This window comes from Parasteatoda tepidariorum, chromosome 10 (assembly GCF_982258835.1).
Source record: "Parasteatoda tepidariorum strain Cologne lab strain chromosome 10, Ptep-v5.0, whole genome shotgun sequence".
Taxonomy (NCBI): Eukaryota; Metazoa; Arthropoda; class Arachnida; order Araneae; family Theridiidae; genus Parasteatoda; species Parasteatoda tepidariorum.
In genome coordinates this window covers 34,791,579-34,814,338 of record NC_141764.1, presented here as the reverse complement: position 1 = coordinate 34,814,338, position 22,760 = coordinate 34,791,579, and the positions used below count along the sequence as shown (strand labels likewise).

General features: G+C 30.3%; 1 protein-coding gene and 1 non-coding gene across 2 annotated transcripts; one reads left to right on the top strand and one right to left on the bottom strand.

Annotated features, from left to right (window-relative positions):
* Positions 1 to 1,408: 1,408 nt before the first annotated feature.
* On the top strand, positions 1,409 to 1,481 carry TRNAV-AAC (transfer RNA valine (anticodon AAC)). The gene has a single exon. It is a non-coding gene; the product is annotated as a tRNA-Val (tRNA).
* A 2,746-nt stretch (positions 1,482 to 4,227) lies between these two features.
* On the bottom strand, positions 4,228 to 21,238 carry LOC107450453 (uncharacterized). Its single transcript, XM_043055863.2, has 9 exons — positions 21,099 to 21,238; positions 17,433 to 17,552; positions 16,222 to 16,363; positions 14,488 to 14,626; positions 13,025 to 13,199; positions 12,581 to 12,747; positions 8,960 to 9,054; positions 7,216 to 7,356; positions 4,228 to 4,611 (listed from the first exon to the last, which is right to left on the bottom strand). Exons 2-9 carry the CDS (start codon positions 17,547 to 17,549, stop codon positions 4,385 to 4,387), a joined length of 1,203 nt encoding a protein of 400 aa, XP_042911797.1. The 5' UTR covers positions 17,550 to 17,552; positions 21,099 to 21,238; the 3' UTR covers positions 4,228 to 4,384.
* Positions 21,239 to 22,760: the final 1,522 nt, after the last annotated feature.

Genomic DNA, 22,760 nt, shown 5'->3' with positions numbered 1-22,760 from the left:
CATATCAAATCGAATGTAATAAATATTTCGGACATTCACCAAAGCATATCTGTGATTGTCGACATACACCGGTGAGAATCCGAATGTACAAGAATGTAATGAAATATTCGATCTTTCACCTACGTATTTGGTGTTATTCGACATTCACCGGTGAAAGTCAATAACCACCGATTTCGGTCTTTCGTCATGACATCTATACATAAGATAATATGATATACATATTTATATTAATATCATAATTACTGACTCTTCACCACAGATGTTATTTATTCTTAAATTTATATCCTACTAAATATCATGTGAAACTAAAATTAATTAATTAATTAATATTTGAGAAAACTGCATTAACTTCAAGTATCATCCGCCACAAGTTTAAAAAAATATATTTGAACATGAGTGGATGAATAAAAAGTATTTTTTTAACAATTGAAAATTTGAACAAGATATATAAATATATATATAGGGAGAGCGTGAACTAATTGAAGGAATTGAAAAAGGTTTTTAAGGAAATCATGATCTATATGCAGTCTTTATACATAAAAAGAACACGGTTCTTAAAAAAAATATTAACATTTCTTTTCGATTAAACTTTAAAATTTAAAACACAAATAGATTTTTGAAAAAATTAATTAAAAATAATAAATAAAAAAATAGATTTAAAAAAAAACATAAAAATTGAAAGCCTTTTTTAGGTGCTTTCAATTGAAAATATAAAAATTTAATTAAATTCTACAACTGATAAATATTATCTTTCACATGAAGTTTTAAATATATATATATATATATATATATATATATATATATATATATATATATATATATATATATATATATATATATATATATATATATATATATATATATATATATATATATATATATATATATATATATATATATATATATATCTTTGAAATTAGCTTACCTTTAATAATATTATTGCTGAATAAATGAGGAGAATTTTATTTAACGTAGAATTCGTTACGAAGAGACGAACATAAGACCATGCGAGTAATAAATGAATGCTTATTGTGAAATACATTTATCGCTTTTGGCATTTCTCCAACATTTATTGTGTTTTGTGAGTAATGGCACATTTAAACGATATGACGAAGGAAGAGTGCTTAAAAATATATAAAATAACTAACGTAATAAACTGTATAACTGGAAGTAATTTTAGGAATTGAGTTTATTTTCACACGGTATTAAAAATTCAAGAAAGTCTCCTATATATTCTAAGAAAGTTACGGAAAGTCCTCGTAATATTTCAGGGTGTTCGGTATCTATACATACATTTATTTGCAATATTAAAATAAATTTTAATCAAAAACAAAAGATGAAGAATGAACTTTTAATCTCATACAAATTTTTAAGTTAATTTAATATAAAGAAACATTGTACAAGACAAGTACCTATGGTGTAGTGGTTATCACATCCGCCTAACACGCGGAAGGTCCCAGGTTCGAAACCTGGTAGGTACAAAAGAATTTTTTTTGATCCGATGCCTTAAATAACATTTTAATTTATCTTACTAATTTAAACATTGAAATAAAATTTAGATAAATAATTTAATTTTTCATTACATTAGTAAATAAAGATTGTTGAGAAGCACACGTTATGAATTTTAAATTTAATTTAAGAGCATTGTATGGGAAGGACATAATTTATTTTCATTGTTATTTCTTCTGATATTAGTGCTGAAAGTTTACACAGTAACGAACGTACTTAACCCGATGTGTAAATTTTATTTTATAACGTTTCTTTATTTTATTTTATTTTCTTACAAAAATTGGATTAAAAAAGGAATAGAAAAATTAGAAAATTATTATTTACAGTAATTTTCTGAATGATAAATTGCCGCATTTTTTTTTTCATTAATTCTATGTATATGTAATTTCGTAAAACTGCGTGGTAAAATTAGCGTCAGTTTAAGTTTTTTTTTAAATATATAAAACAATATTTTTATATTTTTTTTCTGCTTTAAAATAATTTATTTGATTGCGCATTTAATGCATTTCATTTCGACAAACATAAAATCTGTTTTCAATTAAATAAATATACGAGTACATTTTAAATTTGTAACTTCTAATGAAAGGCAACTAAATATTAACAGTGGTTGCTAAATTTATATGTTTTAATTATCTTAAAAAACTGCTTAAAGAGTTTAATATTTATAATTCTATTTTAAAAGTATTAACAAAAATAAAAAGTCAACGCTTGAAAGTAAATACACAAAAAGAATCAAAATATTTAATTTTCCGCATTTTCTCGAGGTCATAAAATTAATTACATGTTTCCAAAATATTAAAAAAAAAAATTGTCTGACATATTCCACTAGTATAAAACAAATAAAAAATTAATGGAAGATAATTAATAAGGGAATGTTAATGGAAAAATTGCTATTAACGAGAAACTTATCATTCAATCTTTCAGGACTGGCGAAAAGAGAAAAAAGGCTCTTCTCCAATCCCACGTGCTACGCATAATTTGCGTATTAAGAGTACGCATAGTTACTAATATGATATTACCACATTGAAATCCGAACCACGTGCAATTGGGCCACTGGAGTTACAGAGCTCGTTTCATATATAATGCTATGTGCTCGCGCTATCAGGTATGTGATCACGATCAGTCGTGAAAGGGTTAACAACTGGTTAAAAAGTTATAAAAGGGAAGGAAAAAAAACTGCTTACGTCGGGTTATATAAGCTTAGCAAAGCTTAGAAAATTGCAATATTTATTGAATGGAGTAAATCCTGGATTAATATTTCTTTGGGAGGCGGAGTGTGGAAGAATTTTAAAATAAGACTATGACCCTCCAGACCGGAGTTCGATTCGCTAACCACTATAGGCAATCACGGCCCTTACTTATGTTAAATAGTTATATTTAAAGGATTTCGCTAGCTGTATTAGTAGTTTTGGCAACGACAAGACTAGGAAAAATGCTCTTTGGTATTTTTAATAGTTAAAATTTTTATCTTGTAAGGAGCAGTCATTCTTACTGAAAGCTTTAATTATTGTGATTTTGAAAAATAGGTTCTCTACTTACTCATTCTCAGTAACGTTTTTTTTTTATAATTAAGAATTGATCGTTAACAGTCAGCAGTGAATTGAGACGACCAGCTTATTAATAGTTTAATAACATGTTAACATGTTTTTTTCTCAATGTTTCTCCCGATTTCCCCTAGTCTTTTTTTTTTATAAAAAAAGTTTTTTTTTTATTTAATAAAACAAGATATTTAAAATAAAGTATTTTAAATGATTCATTTTTATGCCTTTCTTTTATGAAAAAAATGAATTTTAATTCTTCCACGATGGACTGATTGCCAGGGCACGATTCCCAATAAAACGTCGTAGTTAAGTATCATTGGCAGCGGTATGTGAGTGTGTGGGTGACCGCTTTGATCAGCCTGCAAAGGGACCGAGAGTGCACGATGTCGCATCTGCTTTAACTGTTCTACCGTAAAGTGTACGACATCGAGGGCAGGTCGTCTGGTTAAAAAAAAGTGGGGAAGCCATCCCCTCTGCAGAGAATCAAAATTGTAGTGGCATGCCTTCCGACCATCCTCAGGGATGTTTCTCAGATCACCGATAATAGCCCATTCTGCAGTTCTAGTGTGACATAAAGTACTCATAATAATTTTATTTGTACCTAAAATGATAATGTTATTATATATAATTTTTGGAGCAAATACTTGACTTGATTAATAAAACTTGAGAAGAATTGAACTAATTGTGTAAATAACTTTTAATAGAATAACTGTAAATAGAATTGTGTAAATAACTTTTAATCTTGAAATTATTCACAAAACCTTTGCTTTGTCAAATTTGAATTCAGATAACATCAATAACACTAGAAAGACTGAAACTTAGTATATATACCTATATTGCCCAAAAGCAGTCTAAATGCCTGGACTATAAAAAAATAATTAATGTGCGAAGAAATTTGTTAAAAATTAATTTTTAATATTTTTTATATTATTTACAGTTATATAACAAGTTTTTAGTAAATATTAACAATAAAAAAATTATATGTTGTGCAAAATTCTAAGAAATTGTGTCATCATTGTTTTTCTAATTGAAATTAAAAGCAGTCAAAATTACTTCTTCAGGCAATCTAGTGTTAATAAATATAATAAAATAATGTGTGAAAAATATACAAAAGCGTGATTTACTTGACTGTAACCTTATAACTTATCCAAATGTCAATGAAAAAATATGAAACATATCAAAATTAAAAATCGATGTTTAATTTTGCATATTTAGTTACATTATACGCTTAATTTATGTTTGAACAGTTGTTCAAAATACAATTATAATACAACTTTCATATTAAAAAAAATTTGCTCTTATTTAGGAAATTGAAGTTATGTATGGATATTTTATCATTGAAAAATTGCTCGAAATCTTATTTGCTCCAATTCAGAATCCCATTCTCCGGTCATGCTTAATTTTGCAGCTAACCTTCCAACCTCGTCAGAAAATTTTGCACCTTTACCATTTCCTGCAACTGCAACTGTGAGGGTTGGGTTGATTCGATCTATGTATGGCAAACCATTCGGTGTATAACAGTTGACGCATGTGCGACTGGATACGCTGTCATATTTTAAACCTAATGAAAAGTCATTTTTTAATATTTAAATATAATGAAATAATATTGTATAAGAAATCAAAAAACTTTCCACGCAATTTCGCTGTGATCATTAATGTTTGTTATTTTAACTGCCATTATCTAATTAGTAAGTATAATTGGTGATAGATTACTAATTAAATTGTGATAAATTGGAGATTACTTAATGATTGCTTACTGAATGGTGATAGGTAGTCGTGGTGATACAGAGGATAAATAAGTAGTGACCCGGGTTTGAATCCTTGCGATGGCTGGTCGATACGAATTCCTTCCCCGGCTCTAACCAGCCACACTCAGACGAAAAATATCATCAATGCTAGACGGATCATGGGTTAAAGTGCCTTCACTGTCAGGCTAATCGTGGGATGTTTTCGTGATTTTCCTTTCCATGTGACACAAATGGGAGGTTAGTTCCATCAAAAAGCTCTCATGTCAATCCTCATGTGATAGACCTCAGGCCAATTCTTATTTTGTATGAAGAATATCGGATTCTACACTTCAATTCGATACATAAAACTTCTTAATTTAAACAAAAGAGGCTGTTATTTTACAAAGGAAACCTTTTGCTTATACCAAGCTGATGATGCGGCACAGCCATCTCTGGCTCTTTCACCAAAAATGCTAGCTGATTTACTCAAAACTTATTTACGCAAACTTATTACTCAAAAACTATCAGACCGAATGTTTGAAAATTTTACATCGAAACGCGCTATGCCGTGATGGAACCAAAAATTAGGAGATCTTTTGTAAGTTTATCATTAATCATTTAGAGAAAAAGCAGAAGGAAAAAAAAAACAAATTTATTTAATTATTATTATTTCGTAATTTTCCACAAAAGAAAAAAATTCCTTGCCCGCAAAGAGGCTACAAAGCCAGTATTGCAACTTATATTAATTTGAAATTAACATTTTCGAACTTAAGTATAAACGATACATAAGCAAACACAAAAATTTTATACGTTAAGCTCAAAATTTAATACACAGGTATCAAAGTTAAAAATAGATGCATGGAAGTAGGGAAAAAATTAAAATTCTGAAGAGCTTAAAATATATGCGTAAATATTCTAATAAATTTATTGTTTATTTTTTTAAGCATTCACAAGAGAAAGTTTGAGATAATAAATGATATAAAAATTAAAAAACTACTTTTTTTCAGAAGCTTTGTAAAGTTTAAAACGATGATACCGCTAAATTATTCCAAATTTATTTTGAGTCTTTTCAGTAAATTCAGTCTTAATAGCTATTTACATTCATTAAAACTATTTTTAAATATTTTAAAATGTGTTTATGTATGTAAAGACAGCTTTCCTGACATTAACTTACAAAAACTAGATTTATAATCCTGCATAAATCTGTAAAGAAATGAGGCTTTAGTAATCAATATTAAATCGCGATCGCTCTTTTTTTTCTCAAATAGCTCATTGCTACAATAATTGTTACTGCAAGCCATTCTTTTAACTTATAATGAATGAAAAAGGTGTATGAAATGATGCATATTAGTGAGTTTTTGAGTCGTATTTAGCAGATGAGCGAATAAGTATGTAAGACCAGCAATGGCTCAGTAGATAGAGGGTTCGCTTTCCGAATTCCGCATCCGGCTTGCACCGACCACAGTGCCAAAGTTAAAAATTGTCATTGGTAGACGGATCATGGGTTGAAGTCCCCTTGACTTCAGGCTAACAGTGGGAGGTTCTCGTGGTCTTCATCTCCATGTAACGCAAATGCAGATTAGTTCCATCAAAAAGTCCTCCACGAAGGCAAATTTCTCACAATACTTGATATAGGAGTTTCCTTGTCTTCTGGATATTGGGTTCATAATTACAAGGCTAATTAGTTGAACATTAGCAGTCGAAAACTCAAAAATTGGGTCGGTTGTTCAAAAACGGTTATAAAAAAATAAGCATATAAAATAAAGAAATAAAAGTATTTATAAACCTAAAATTTCTGGTCTGATAGTCGAAAACTTTAATGTTTTACTATTCTACTTATATTTTTACCTATTTCTTTCTTTAAGAAAATAAAATAAAAAGAGTATTTTTCTAAGTACGAAATAAATTTCTGATAATTAGTGGGAGTGATTGAATTCATTCGTTTTTTATTATTTATAAACCTAAAATTTCTGGTCTGATAATCGAAAACTTTAATGTTTTACTATTCTACTTATATTTTTACCCATTTCTTTCTTTAAGAAAATAAAATAAAAAGAGTATTTTTCTAAGTACGAAATAAATTTCTGATAATTAGTGGTAGTGGATGAATTCATTAGTTTTTTATTATTAAGGTTCCGGTATCATTTTGAGATCACGCTTCAATTTCTCAAAATGGAATTGGATACTTGCCTTATAATAATAAGAAGAAGATCATTAATACCCAGACATGTGATCTATGACCTCAACGCCAGATTGTTTAAAAACAAGATGTTTTGGAGCGTTGTGCTAAGTCTCACCACATAAATTAGAATGTTAATTAACGTGAAGTTAATTAAAGACAACGCCGTATCACACATCGAATTTGTTAAAACATAATCACATTAATCTTGCATTAATTAGTAATTTTTACGAGAATGACAGTGAAACTTAAAACAAACCTGGTAAATCCATCTTAATAAGTTTTTCTTCCAACTCTATTAACTTTCTGTCACCGTCTGATTGGTACCATTTCTTAATATCATCCAAATCTTTAGCTTCTTCTGAGCATCCATCTACTCCGATTTTTATGTAAAATTTGCCTTTTTGATGAAAATAAAGATAACATTTGTAAGAATTTATATTGTTTAATAAATTTTATTTTCACTACATAAGCTGAGACATTTCTGACGAATGAAAATTCGTTTTATAGTTTAACAGCGTCATGAAAGTTCATGCAAAGTTAAGGGAGAATAATTTAATAGCGTCATGAAAGTTCATGCAAAGTTAGAGGAGAATAATTTAATAGCGTCATGAAAGTTAGAGGAGAATAATTTAATAGCGTCATGAAAGTTCATGCAAAGTTAGAGGAGAAGGATTCAATACCCAGAATACATATTTCTCATCAATGTCGAAAAAATAACTAAACACAATATGAAATGATTGAGGTAAGAGAGAAGTGTAGTAATGTTAAGCTAACATTTAAAGGTCCAGTGTGACCGAACTATTCTACTTTTAATTTGTTAAAACATTCTCTATGTATAGAATTTGAATATAATTTCGAATTTATATTCAAATTCCATACATTATCATGCAATATTTAATGACTTGCGCTTCTAGAAGACAGAAATTAAATAGTGATTAAAGAATGGTTAACTTAGTGAAGATAGTGATTAAAGAATAGTTAACTATTCTTTAATCACTTCGTTTCGAGTTAATTAATTGTCCTACCGTTCTAATATCTGAAGTTTTTCTATGAAAAACTAATTATCTTAAAAAGGTGACTTTTTTTTTATTAAGATCTAAATTATCTTATTTTTATATAATTCATTGTCTTACCCTTTGTCCCTTGTAGAATTTTTTTTTATTTCTAAGTAAACTGTTTCCTTTCAATCTAAATAAAAGTCTCATGCTGCTTCTACAACATGAAGTTTCATTTCTAAAATCCGCTTTTTTTCAATTCTTTGTTTCATGCACTTCTTTTCATTGTGAGCAAAACGTTATTATTTCATTTAATTAATTATCTTATCCTCTTATAATATGAAATCTAACCAATCCATTTAATTTTATTGAACTTCTTTCTTCTATAGTATGAAGCTTCCTTTTCAAAAATGTTTTAAGAAAAATAAAAATGTGTTTTGGGTATATATTTTTTTAAATATTTTGAAGGCCTGAGGATAACAATCATCGAAGGTTTCTAGCATGATTAGTATTCTAGATAACAATAATGTAGCCAGTAATAGGAATAAATCTTTTCAAATCAAACGATTTCTGCAGTTTTAAAATATATTCTTGCAACTCGAGAATAAGTGAAGTGATAGCCATGGGATATGAATCAGATTTATTTGGACACTTGTAAGTGACGTCATAATTGGTTTCTGAATCGGCAAATGTCACAGTTTACCTACGATGACGTCACTTGTAGGTAACCAACTGAATTATGCAGATACATTGGAATCAAGTGTTTTGATGTCAGCGTAATATGGAACAGAATTCCATCTGCTCAGCTCTAATTTCTAATAATAAAATAGGAGATACTTTTTTTATAGGAAACAAATCCGCTTTAAAGACGAGAAAAGCGATTAAATCCATATATTGTGCAATATATGCATTATATAAATGCTTTATTAGATGTGATGATTTGTGATTACACCTCTACATCATTAAAAATTATTGATTTAAAAAGTTTGTTGTTAGCACTCTTACCATTTGGATATTTTATTGGGGGAAGAAAATAGGTACCGATTCCGTTCGGGAAAGATTTATCACTCCCTCTTACATGTATAACATCAGGTAATGAGCTGAAAAAGAAGTTCTTATTTATGTGAATAGAATTTTTTAATGGGTGAAACAGTTAATTATGAAACCTTATCGAAAATAAGCAAGATTAATCTCGAAAGTTTGTCGTTAATTTAATCCTATAGCAATGTATAAGAAACATAGAACTGATTTCAGAAGTTAGGTTTTTTGTTGTTGTTTCTAATGCGACTTTCAGAAACCAGCAAACTTGCTTGGTAAAACCAAACGAATTTAAGACAGAATGTGCTTTATTTATTTTTTGGTGGCGCCATCTGTGACCAAAAATACGACTTCAGCCACTCACACATGATTGCCCGCTTATAGGGTGGACCCATTCATACATCCACAGATTGTAATTTTGACCTGAACGATCATTCTCCGATTCAGTACCCCCAGAGGTTTGATTTGTTTTGAGAACATGTTGGACAGGTTTAAGGTGCACCAGTCACCATTACCAGTCACCACGCGGAACCTTCGACTGGCGAGGATCGAGCTCACGACCTCATGGATATGGGCACAGCGTCTTACCAACCAGGCACAGAAATACGGTCTCAAATATTCATATAACGGTCAAAATTTTTTAGATGCTGAGAGGTTTTGAAGTTCAGAAATAAGATGTATGGTAAAATATGTAGTTGAGCCGAAAAAAATTATCATTAAGTTAACGTTTTCATTTTTTCTATTAATTAAAATAAAAGTTAATACGACAACAAACAGAATAATGTCTTAGAATAATATTTTTATATTAGGTATAATTTCATCATAGAAACGTCAAATAGAATGACGTTAGAAAAAAGACATCTGTAGTTAATATTATTATATTACAGTAATTGTTATGTTACTTTCAGTTTTTATCTACTTCTCAGAAGTAAAATAAATCTTTTTAAAACACTTTTCACCTTGGTGGAGACCTTTTTGTAGCAATAATTTATCTATTTGAAAAAAAAACGTTTGAACAGTTCATACCAAAACCACTAAAGTAAGAAAATATACTTTTATTAAAATAATCTTATGCAGGCCATATCGTTTTTTGAAATTTTCAGCTTAAAATCGTCAATGACTTTGTAACTACAAAGCACTTCCAACTGGTCAAAATTATCCCGTATGTTATTTTTAGTGCAGTTAGGCACACTGACCACACCCGCACACTGACCACAGCCAGTGATGCTTGACTTCGGTGATCTGCTGGGAGCCGTGTCTTAACGATCAGTCCACGATCGTTAAGGTCTTAACGATCGGGTCAATAACAATCGGGACTTGTTGCAATGTTACACAATAAGTTACATAAATAAGTACAGAAACATTTATACATAAACCCCCGATAATTTCTTAACCATTACTCCTAAAAAATTTATTTTGATCTATTTCTCTAGCCTAAGGTCAAAACTCGAGGTCGTAAAACTTAACTACTTAAGAAAGTACTATCAATTGGTACGCCTCTTAAGTAGTCTTAGTATATCTTAGAGATGCTTAGCGTTTATTAAGTTTTAAAATAATTTTTACTTTATGATTTTTTTCCTACACCTAAACATTCTGCTACATAACGTAAATACTAGAATTTGCTCTTTTTCAGTCTTCCACAAGCAGCTGTGTTTTGATATAATCTGATTCGTTTAATTTACGCCAGTATTATTTAGACCCAATAAAAGCATGTTTTTACATTGTTGATTTTATTTTGATTTTTATAGAGTTTTCAAAATTTTTGTTGCTTTCATAAATTAATTTTTAAAAGAATAATTAATTGCCCTTATTTGTTTAAGTAAATACAAATACATGTAAGAATTAAAACACGTCTAAATTCTTAAGGGGATTCACTTAAGTTTGCTATTTTCCCAAGTCAAAAAATTTTGATAGTTTATGTTGGTTTTAGTGCGATTCTTTATTTGATGGTCACCATCATCCAACATTTCCATAATGGTTTTTGATATGCCAAAGAACTTCCATCATTCCATGACGAAAAATGCTATTTTAAATCTATGATGATTAACCATCAACAGAAGTTTGATTCTCATGGACGATAACTGCTTGGTGATCCTTGATGGTTCATGATGATTCTAACTATACATTTCCTTGATATTTTAATTATATTTCTTGTCAGTTCTCACGAATATACCATCAAAACAATTTGCTTTTTTAATGTTGAACCATCATAAATCAGTCCTAATTTATATAGTGGGATGATGGTTGGTCATGATCGTTCCAACATTTGATTTCTATGATACTATGATGGAAATTCATGATGATCCCTAATGGTACAGCAATGAATTTCTATGATGGTTTAATAATAATTCATGTTGGTTCTGCAGGAATATAATTAGAACTAATAAATAGCGTCAAAACAATTTGGTTATTTTTTGTGCTATTCCATAATAAATCAGTTAATTATTTGATTGGTGTGATGGGGGTTCATCATGACTATTCCAACATTTGATTTCTACGAAACTACGATGGAAATTTCTGTTGCTTCAACATGAACAAGCCATCAAAACAAATTTTTATGCTGGATCATCATAAATCAGTCCTAATTTTTTTATTGGTGTGATGGGGTTCATCATGACTATTCCAACATTTGATTTCTGCGAAACTACGATGGAAATTTCTGTTGTTTCAACATGAACAAGCCATCAAAACAAATTTTTATGCTGGATCATCATAAATCAGTCCTAATTTTTTGATTGGTGTGATGGGGGTTCATCATGACTATTCCAACATTTGATTTCTGCGAAACTACGATGGAAATTTCTGTTGTTTCAACATGAACAAGCCATCAAAACAAGTTGTTTTTCTTATGCTGGATCATCATAAATCAGTCCTAATTTTTTGATTGGTGTGATGGGGGTTCATCATGACTATTCCAACATTTGATTTCTGCGAAACTACGATGGAAATTTCTGTTGTTTCAACATGAACAAGCCATCAAAACAAGTTTTTTTTCTTATGCTGGATCATCATAAATCAGTCCGAATTCCCACATTAAGGTAATGGTTGCTTATGTTGGTTAACATCAAGAAATATAATGGTTCATGATGGATTTATTGATGATTACCAACCAGATTATGTTGGTCTATCAATGGAAAGTCATCAAAAATTTTGACTTGGGTCAGTTCACCTTTTCAACGTAAATGCGAGGTAGAATGTTTTTCGTTCTCCTAAATTAGCTAAATTAACACGTTGAATGCCACGCTAATTTTACATGGCTTGCCGTCTGGCCACGGTAAATAACTACAACAAACTAAATTTGCAAATATTAGACACATTTTGCTAGTTTTTGAAAAGGTTTAGCATGACATATCTGAAAGGAGTGATGAATTATATAAGCCTACGAATTGTTTAGAAATAGTGGTGGATTTAAATCTACTAAAATATCTTGGCTTTGCCTGTGACCCCTGTGGCATTGCGAACAAACTCAGTGGTCGGTCACCGGTGACCCCCATGACATTCAACGTGTTAGTAAAAAATAGTATTATTGGTAAATTTAATAGAAAAATAATTCTGCCGAAAATATAAATTGAAAACACTATGACTTGCCTCAGTCTTTTAACTTCATTTTCAGGAATTTCAAATAAAGCAACTGTTTCTTTGTATTTGGTGGCGATCAAAGGTTTTAAATCACTGTGCATTTTCAAATTGATAAATGCTCCCGTTGCTATAAGCACCCTTTTTGAAGTAATTGTATTTCCTGCTTCAGTTTTTACCTAAAAAGGAAAAATAAAGCAATTTAAAAAAAGAAACTTCGATAATTTTTAGTTCTTTAAAGTGGAGTCAGATTTCAGTATCTGTTACAGAAAATACATGCACATATGTTGCAAGTAATAATCTCAATTTTCGGTAGACAAGTAATAGTCTTATAATAGTAATAGTGACAAGATTGAGATTTATTTAGGCTATTACTCTATATTAGATTATTACTCTAGATTGACTAGTACTAGCCATATAATAGTCCTTATTTTTTATTTATTGATGAAAGCTTACTTGATAGTGGTTGTTTTCTTGCTTCAAATTCGTTACGATGCCTTCAATAATATCACAACCTTGAAGCTTAGAAATTTTCTTTTGTGCAGCTACTAGCTTTCTGGGATCAATATGACCACCACCATTATCATCCAAAAGGGCGATTTCATCATCCTTTAAGTTCAGATAGGGATACCTAAAACAAAAGAAATAATTCACATTAACTGCAAAAATAGTTTTCAGATTGAATATTTTTTAACATTTGGTAAATAAAAGTTTTTGTAATAAAAGCTATTGTTTTCTTCGAAATGAATGTATTTTTATATTTTATAACCGTCGTTGAACAGACGACCCAATTTTATGGGTTTACGACTTCTCAGTAGCCTTGTAATTTTGAACCCAATCCAGAAGACAAGGATCGAGTATAGGGAGAAATTTGCCTTCATTGAGGACTTTTTGATGGAGCTAAGACACATTTGCGTTACATGGAGAGGAAGAACACGAGAACCTCCCATGGTTAGCCTGACGGTAAGGGAACTCTAACCCATGATCCGTCGATCACTGAGGATATTTCTCGTCAACAATGTGTTCGATGCAAGCCGGATGCGGAATTTGTATCGACTCGGATTCGAAGAATGCGAAAGCTCTATCCCCTGAGCCATCGCGGTTCAGGATGAATGTGTTGGAGCTTTGTTATTGTTGTTGTTGTCTTCGGCTATTGAGGCAGAGAGGGGTTCGATTGTTCTTGTTCTCCAGTGGCGCCATCTATGGTGCAGAATTTGACTTCTGCCACACCCATACATCAGACCCGTTTATAGGGCGGATCCATACTTACATCCATTCACTCGTCCACAAATCGCAATTTTGATCTGAACCAGAGAAGATCTATCTCCAATTCAGTAACCCTAGAAGTATTGACATTGTGACCCGACATATTTAACGTGCAGCAGTCACCATTTACTACACGGGGAGTCTTCAGCCAGCTGCGTTCGAACTCCCGTTCTCGCAAACGTCAGTCCAACACCCTGCCAACCAGGCTATCCCGTCCTATTGGAGCTTTAATTTGCATATTGGTGAATACAAAAACACATGAAACTACATTGCTTTGTTAGTTCTAGATTAATACACTGTGTTAGAAAAGAATTAAAATATTCATATTTCGCATAAATTATTGTTTCGATCAATCTTTTAATATATTTTATCAATGATACACAGAATTAAGTTCAAAATTCTTACAATAAAACTTTTATACAATCGCAAAGTTTAATTACATAAGATTCACAATTGGCTACAATGCGCTAAATTTAAGCGAAATCAGGCACTAAAGGTAAAGAATTGAATGTTTGACCCGAAAATTTGAGACAGAGGAGGAAAGAAACATTGGATGATGTGTATGAACTCACCTTAATGTGAATGTATATGCTATATATTGAACATTAGTATCAATTTTTCAACATGATATGAGATATCTAAAAGAATTTTACCTTCTTGTAAATGTATCTTTAGATGATACATCTGTTATGGATACATTTTTTGCGTCGGCAGCTTGTAACAAAGCTTTCACTTCTGGAATATTTTTTTGGACAATAAAGAGGCAACCTACTGGTGTATGAAACTTGATTCCTGAAAAAAAGAATTATGTTTCCTTATAAAGCTTAATGAAACATAAATAAGACGACTTTGTTCCAGAAAAAAATATGTTTCCTTATAATGCTTAATGAAACATAAATAAGACGACTTTATCCCTGAAAAAAAATTATGTTTCTTTATAAAGCTTAATGAAACATAAATAAGATGACTTTATTCTTGGAAGAAAATTATGTTTCCTTATAAAGCTTAATGAAACATAAATAAGATGACTTTATTCTTGGAAGAAAATTATGTTTCTTATAAAGCTTAATGAAACATAAATAAAGCGACTTTATTCCTGAAAAAAAAAATTCCTTTTAAAGCTTAATGAAACATAAATAAGACGACGAACCTATTAACTTATGATGGATTCATAAACAAACGTCATTGGAAAAGGAAAAAATCGGAAAAAAGATTACATATAAAAATGTTTTCAAAGCAATTCTCTGCTATCTCTCATTTATTATTCGTATCGAATATATTTTAAAATTTCTTTTTTATTCAAAAAAAGTCTCAAAATTTTGAAACACATTGAAAAAAAAATTATAAAGCATTATTATATATATTATATCAAAAAGTATCCGGACAAAATCGTGACAAAAATATCCTGTTTATGTACCTTAAAGAAACATTAGCGTAAAGAAGCAAGTGCATTTCGGGCTATAGTCACAAACCTTAAAAAATATCAGTGTAAGTAATACCGGACAAGGAAACATCAGGCAAGGGCCCACATCTGAGCCGCGAAAACTCAGGAGATAGGGCACTCGCTTACTAATGAGGTGACCTGGGTTCGAATCCTAGCAACAGGCTGGGGTAAAAAATCTGCGCCAACAAGCACCGAACACAGTGGTAACGTAAAATATCCTCGGTGGTAGAAGGATCACGAGTTAGGGTCTCCTTGCCGTCAGGATAATCGTGTAAGTTTTTCATGTTTTTCCTCTCCATGTAACGCATATACGGGTTAGTTAAATCAAAAAGTTCTCCATGAAGGCAAATTTCTCCCAATGCTTCTTGCAGGAGTTTTTTTTTTGTCTTCCAGATTGGGTTTAAAATTATAGTTGAACATTGATTGCCGTAAACTCAGAATTGTATCAGCTGTTCAACGGCGCTTATAAAATAAAGTAAAATGCCCCACATATGATGGTACATCCAGAGTGAGCCGACTTTGTTTTTATTTTTTTACAAACTGTAATGTCTTATTATTTAAGGATAAGATCCCATTAAAGGAAAAGATAGGCATTGAGGTGCTTAGAACTATTCATAGACTTGTCTGTTTTCTATTCATATTTTAAGCAAGTTTCCATTGAGCATATATGAGTTGGTGTATTTCTGGAACCCAATATTGTTAGCACAAATTTGCTAGTTCTTGCAACAATTCTTAAAGTTCAACGGCAAACTAAAACTCAAGTGAAAATAGGGTCATCCTTATTTTCATAAAATTATGTTTTTGTGTTTTCACTAATAATATTATGTAAACAAGGAAATCAATTTATATTTTCAAATGATTAGTTATTGTAACTTCAATGATTCATTCTTAATTTTCTCGTAATAGTATATGTGAAATAATGTGTTTTTTAAAAATTAATTACCAGATAGTTTTTCAATTTCATGATATCGTTTTATAGACTGTCTGGATAAAACTTCACAGGCTGGATCTTCATCAAGAACTCGGGTTATTCGTCCAGCATCATAATAGGAGGAAAATATATCTCTGGTTTTCATTTCTTCGGGCTGTATTGAAGGGAAAAAAAGGAGATTTTCGTAAACAAAAAAGTATTACAAAAATAGGGAAGAAACTCTATAATTCATTAGGAAAAATATGAAATTAATTATTACGAATATGTGTTAAAGCAGTGTTGATGAGTTTAAAAAGTTTAAAGTTGAAATCCTAAACACAGTACAATGTTTCATCATCTCAAATCATTTCATTAGACAAATGAACGCGTAAACGCTGTTTTTGTGTTAGTTTTTAATTTTTTGCTAACACAGAAGATCCTTTTCTAGAGAAAAAAAACGAAAAAAAAATGGATTATGAGAAAAGGGGAGATCGCAAAAGGGAAAGAAAAATTCTCCCGGTTGTTATGAATTGTTTTTGATTGAGAATTCATAACATCTTAAGACATAAATTTCATTACGATTTGAGAACAGACTTTGCTTATACACTTAAAAATTCCAAATCAAACTACGGTAAAAGAACATCAGCACTCCTCTGAAGTTTCAAAAATTATTTGACACTGATATCACTGTTAATTTAATACGTATACCACTGATAATTAAATACGTAATGAAATTATATCACAGATAATTTAATACGTATATTACTGATAATTTAATACGTATATCACTGATAATTTAATACGTATATCACTGATAATTTAATACGTATATCACTGATAATTTAATACGTAATGAAACTATATCACTGATAATTTAATACGTATATCACTGATAACTTAATACGTAATGAAACTATATCACTGATAATTTAATACGTATATCACTGATAACTTAATACGTAATGAAACTATATCACTGATAATTTAATACGTATATCACTGATAACTTAATACGTAATGAAAAAATGGAATATTCGTACACTGTACAAATTTCGGATCAAATTACGGTTGAAAGTACCGACACTAAGGACACTAAAAATATATCATGATATACTCAAAGTGGAAGTTACTTTTCATGCATTCTTCAAGAAAAAAAATTAATAATAATTCCGCTTACTAACTAGGCAAACATATTTATGTTTAGATCGAAAGGTTGAAATAAAAATAAAAAATTTAAACGTTACCGTTGGCTCTGGTGGTCCAATTAAGCATACTTTTAACGCTGGATTAGCTGAAGCATGCCTCGCAGCAGCACTGCCGAACATGCCACCTCCTATAACGCAAAGATCGTACAACGCCATCGCCTGCAAAATGATCAAAATGAAGTTAATAAAATATATTTTGAAAAAAATCTGCAGAGTAAAGGATATATACAACGAAAAGGATTAAATATTAAAATAATCAAAGCGATTGGGAGTAAAAACACGTTAAACCGCTGTTTCTTAATCACATAAAGAAATCTCATAAAGAAACCCCAATAATTATTTGGAGAACAAAATCGAAATTTTTATCGAAGCTCTTCAATTACGATCGATTATGATAAAATCTACAATGAAATATGGTTTTAGAATGCGTGATAAAAGTTGGTAATTGTTCTAAAATTTGGTAATTATATCATGATAGCTTAGAGCAAAGTGAAGGAAACGGATCGAAAGAAATTTTAAAAAGATGAAATGCATAAATAATTAAAAACGTTAGGGGTAAAAAAATACATTAAAAAACTGTATCATCGTCTCATAAACATTTCCCAATGTTTTTTTGATGATAAAACCGGCCGTTTATAATTTTATATTTTACTCTTCATTATTTGTATTCATTTAAAAGGAATTAAATCGTTAACTTTCAAACAAGTGGCCCAGATTTGTTGTCTGGTTAACTCGTTTACTTTTCTCGACCTGAAACAGGTGGATCATGCACTAATAAAAAAAAAAATAAGAATATGAAAAAGAAAATTTATCGTGTTTCTGACACTATGGGAACACCAAATATCTTGGCAATTTTTATCTAAGCGCATCGGTTATGATTTTAAAAAATATTAACAGTCTAATATAGTTTTAATACGTGATAAAATTTGATAAATGTAGTAAAATTTGGCTATTTTATCATGATACTTAGAAGAATGGCATTAAAATCACTTATTCAGTTAAAGTTACTATTCAGCTTTGTATTTTTTAAACTAAATCTATGGTAATAAGAACTATGATTTTGAAAACCAGAATTTCCGGTAAACCATTACTATCTGAGCGGATTACCAAATGAATAGATTAAATAGCGTATAATTTGGTTTTATTAACCGAAATTGTGTCCCTTTACCAGAAATTTCCTTACCGTACAGTAAGGAAGGTAATTTTACTAGAATTTCTTTGGCCATGTCTTCCTTTGCCGACAACTAAGGTTTGTTGAAAGGTTGAATGCATTAAAAGATTCTAATGCAGCCAATATTATAATAGATCCACTGAAATCTCAGCGTCTAATATTTTGGATAGCAATTGAAATAATTTTATCAGGAATAAATAGCATTTTAACATTTTTACTTGTGTGCCTTTACATTTTGCATAACATTTTTACCTGTTTTTCTACCTGCACAATAAAATTTTCTACGTTAAAGTGTACGTACGATGTATTTAGGATGTATGGTTTTACCGTCGTTAGCTGGAATTTTTAATAACAGCAAAAAATTATAAGAATCTTAAAAAGTTTGATTCCAGTAGGAACTTGGGTAGTTTCATGGCTCATAAACATTTTATTATTTGACAGTAGATTTTGGTGTCATGACCGTAATGTAAAGGAAATACACAATAATTGTTGTGGACATATGCTAAAATTAATATTTATGTTTGTTTCATGTAATAGGTGAAAATAATTGAAAAACTTGATTAGATTTATTAAAAAAAATATTGCATTTATGAGTTTGCTTTCTAAGCTATATTTTTCTGAGTAAAAAAGTAAACAATCGCATTTTATTGCTTAATTTTTCAAGGAGAAAAAATTTCTGGTACTGCATAAGACATTTCTGATAAAAAGAACCATAATTCTAGCAATGAAATCAAGATATACAGAATTTAAACCATCCACTTCGTTCAACCACATTAGTTCATATGACAACGGTTTGCAGGAAATGATGGTTTTCAAAAATATAGTCTTATTGCCACACACTTAGTAAAAAAAAGCAAAACTGAATAGTAAATTTTACTGTATAAAGGGTTTTTATGGCAATCTCTTAAGTATCCCGATAAAATTACTAATTTTACTTCATTTACAAAATGTTAACAAATATTATGCAACAATATTTACTGTCTATTTTCCCGAAATCGTTATCAAGGTGCTTCGATAAAAATTACTTTGATTTTTTGGTGCTGCCATAGTACCAAAAAAATGGTAAATTTGACCATATTCTAGTAGTTTTGACTATAAATTTTTCTTTTTCTTGAATCTTGGTGACTCAGGGGATTGAACGTTCACCTTCCAATGAGGTGAACCGGGCTCGAATCCAAATCCAGCGATGGCTGGCCCATACGAATCCGCATCTGGCTTGCACCGACTATAGTGCTGATGGGAAATATTCTCAGTCTTAGACGGATCACGGGCTAGAGTCCCTTTGCCGTCAGGCTAACTTTGGAAGGATCTCGTGGTCTTCCTCTCCATGTAACGCAAATGCGGGTTAGTTCCATCAAAAAGTCCTCCACGAAGGTAAATTTCTCCTAATACTTGATCCAGGAGTTTCCCCGTCTTCTGGATTGGGTTCAAAAGTACAAGACTACAGAGTTGAACATTAGCAGTCGTAAACTTTCGGAGCGTAACTCTTCGAACTTTCGGAGTGCCCCCGGTTGCCCCTCTACTGGTGCCGGGCGGGGTTAAGCTTGTTATTAGTAGTCGTAAACCCAAAAACTGGGTAGGCTGTTTAACTACGGTTACAAAATATGAAATAAAAAGTATATTTTTTTAATGTAAATCTTGGGCTCTCTAGAGGATATACGAAGTGAAATTAATAATTATGAAAATCACTAAACACTTTGGGTCGGAATTCTAATATTCTCGAAACTATTCCTCTGGTATATCCACCTAGGTATTAAATTTGATGTACTTGCATTTATGAAACTGTACATGATGATCGTATACTCTCAGAAATAAAACCCTTCCTTTAGGTGATTCAGCAATCCTTGAGCTGTATTTCGTTAATTTTGAGAATAATTTCGTCAAGAAATCAAATGATTTAGGACAAAACACGAATTCTCAAATATATAATAGAATTGTGTCCTCAATTTGAAAGTTCATCGTAGTGCATTGAGGGAGATTGTTAATTTGAATGACGAAACTAGAATGAGGACTGGACTATCAAAAAGAAAGTGACGAATTAAGCTTATATGGTGGTCAAGAAGGTGGCCTCGCACCAGAAAGGTCCAATATTCGAATACCACTTCGGTCATGGGTGTACTTTATCTCTCTATTATACCTTCTGGTGTTGTTGGGGTGACATTGATCTACTTATCATGTGACCACGATAAAATATTATTCGGAAAGCGTGGTACTACCGTTTATATTCCTTTTCTTAGAAAAAAAAATAAAATCACGAAATGAATTTTTCATTTTGAGAAATTTATTTCCTCGAGAAAGTGACAATAGCTATTCGTCATTATGACGAAAGTTTCGATCGGAGCATATATTAGAAAAAAGTTTAATGAAAAAATTTCGTGATATCCGAGTATCAATTTCTCTTAGTGACTGAAAATGGTTTTGCTATATGTGAATTTATCAACATACATTTGATACACATGACGCTTGATTCTTGGTTTATTCAGTTTAAAATAGAAATTTAACAGTGCTGAAAAAATAAGCTAAATATTACTTACCTGCTTAATATGCCTGAAATATCACCAACAGTGCTAAGCTTTTATTCATATGCCTTATGAAGCATCAGAAACTGATAATAATTATGGTATAAAAATAGGAAAAGTTTTCGCTTTTCTGTCAGTTATTAAATTTAGATAATAATCTTCAATTTTATCAGATTGATAATTGGAGAAAACAAAGGTTACTTAGATAAGATAAAATCATTAATTTAAATTTTCTAGACGTTTTTTTTTAAATAAATTGTATTGCTTAGATATTTACAAATATTTACGAATAACTTTATTTTTCTGGGAGACATATTAGTGTATTGATAAACTTTATTTTATAAGACAAAAGAAAATTGCTAAAAATGACATCAAGTTTTAGTTCACTGTAAAAAATAGATACTCAAATATCTCGATAAACTTTCTCCTTTTATGACGAAACCGTTTTCTATTTCATGCTCCGAGCAAAAACTTTTGTCAAAGTGACGAAATAACTATCGTCACTTCTTTGAGGAGACGAATTTCGTCAAAATTAAAGAAATATTTTGGCACTCTATTTTTTCCAAAAAAGAGCTCGCAGTGCTTTACAAGCTATTATGACGAACTATTATAATGTCATCTCATCAAGACGAGAAGGACAATAGAACAGAGAATCAAATTACACTCATTCCTGAAGTGGGATTCGAACCCGTATTTCTAGGTCGAAGCCACCACATATCACAATACATTCTGACCACCATATAGCCCAGTAAACTAGTTACGTCACTTTATTTCCAGTCGTCTAGTCTTCACTCTAGTTAACAATCTCCCGCAATGCACTACGATGAGGTTTTGAGTTAAGGAAATATTTTCGTCATATATTTGAAAGTTATCGTTTCATCACAAATCACTCGATTTTATGATAAAATTATTCTTAAAATTGCCGAAATGCAGTTCAAGGATTACCAAATCGTCAAAAGTGAGAGTTTTATTTCTGAGAGTATGACCAAGGAGAAGTTTTAATGTTTGTTCTATCTCTTAAAAAAAGTTGCTCAGTATTTCAAAAAGAATATATTAATATTATCAACTCAGTATCAATATCGTTCGAAACAAATAAACATCACATGATTAACCAAATCAATGCTTCCTCTTCGTTTTATTATTTTGTAAAATCTATAGAAACATGTTTATATTTCCCATGAAAAGTCACTAAATTAGTATATTTAAAATAATTTGGCAACTGATTTTCATTTGAGGTATATTAAATTTTAAATAAAAATGTGCCGAGCCCGTTCTTTGTTTAATCTCATAAGAAAGAACTTAAAAAAGAACAACGGTTTCAATTACTATGAAGTGAGAGTGAGTGAGTCATTCTCTGATTCTTTTTATTAAATAATTATGCTAATCTGTATCAAACATTAAGCATAATATTTGTAGATTTAATTAATAAAAAAAATTACAATGAATTTTTCTACAAAAGCAAATGCACTAATTCATTTCAGTATTTTACAAAGGAAAAATTTCTTGATTAAATTTATTTCTTTTAAATTTCTTTTTGTGTCATTCAAAGAAGAAATTTTTTATTGGAAAGGAGAAATTTTATATTATTTATTTTATATTATTTATTAAATATCAAAAACGAAAATTTTTATTCGAAAGGAGAAGTTTTATATTATTTTTTGAATTTCAAGGAAGAAA

Coding starts and splice junctions, on each gene's coding strand:
- LOC107450453 (XM_043055863.2), bottom strand. CDS start 17,549: ATGGCGTTGTACGATCTTTGCGTTATAGGAGGTGGCATGTTCGGCAGT. Junction 13,200..14,487: donor AAAGATACATTTACAAGAAG/GTAAAATTCTTT, acceptor CTTTTGTTTTAG/GTATCCCTATCTGAACTTAA. Junction 12,748..13,024: donor AAGAAAACAACCACTATCAA/GTAAGCTTTCAT, acceptor TTTCCTTTTTAG/GTAAAAACTGAAGCAGGAAA.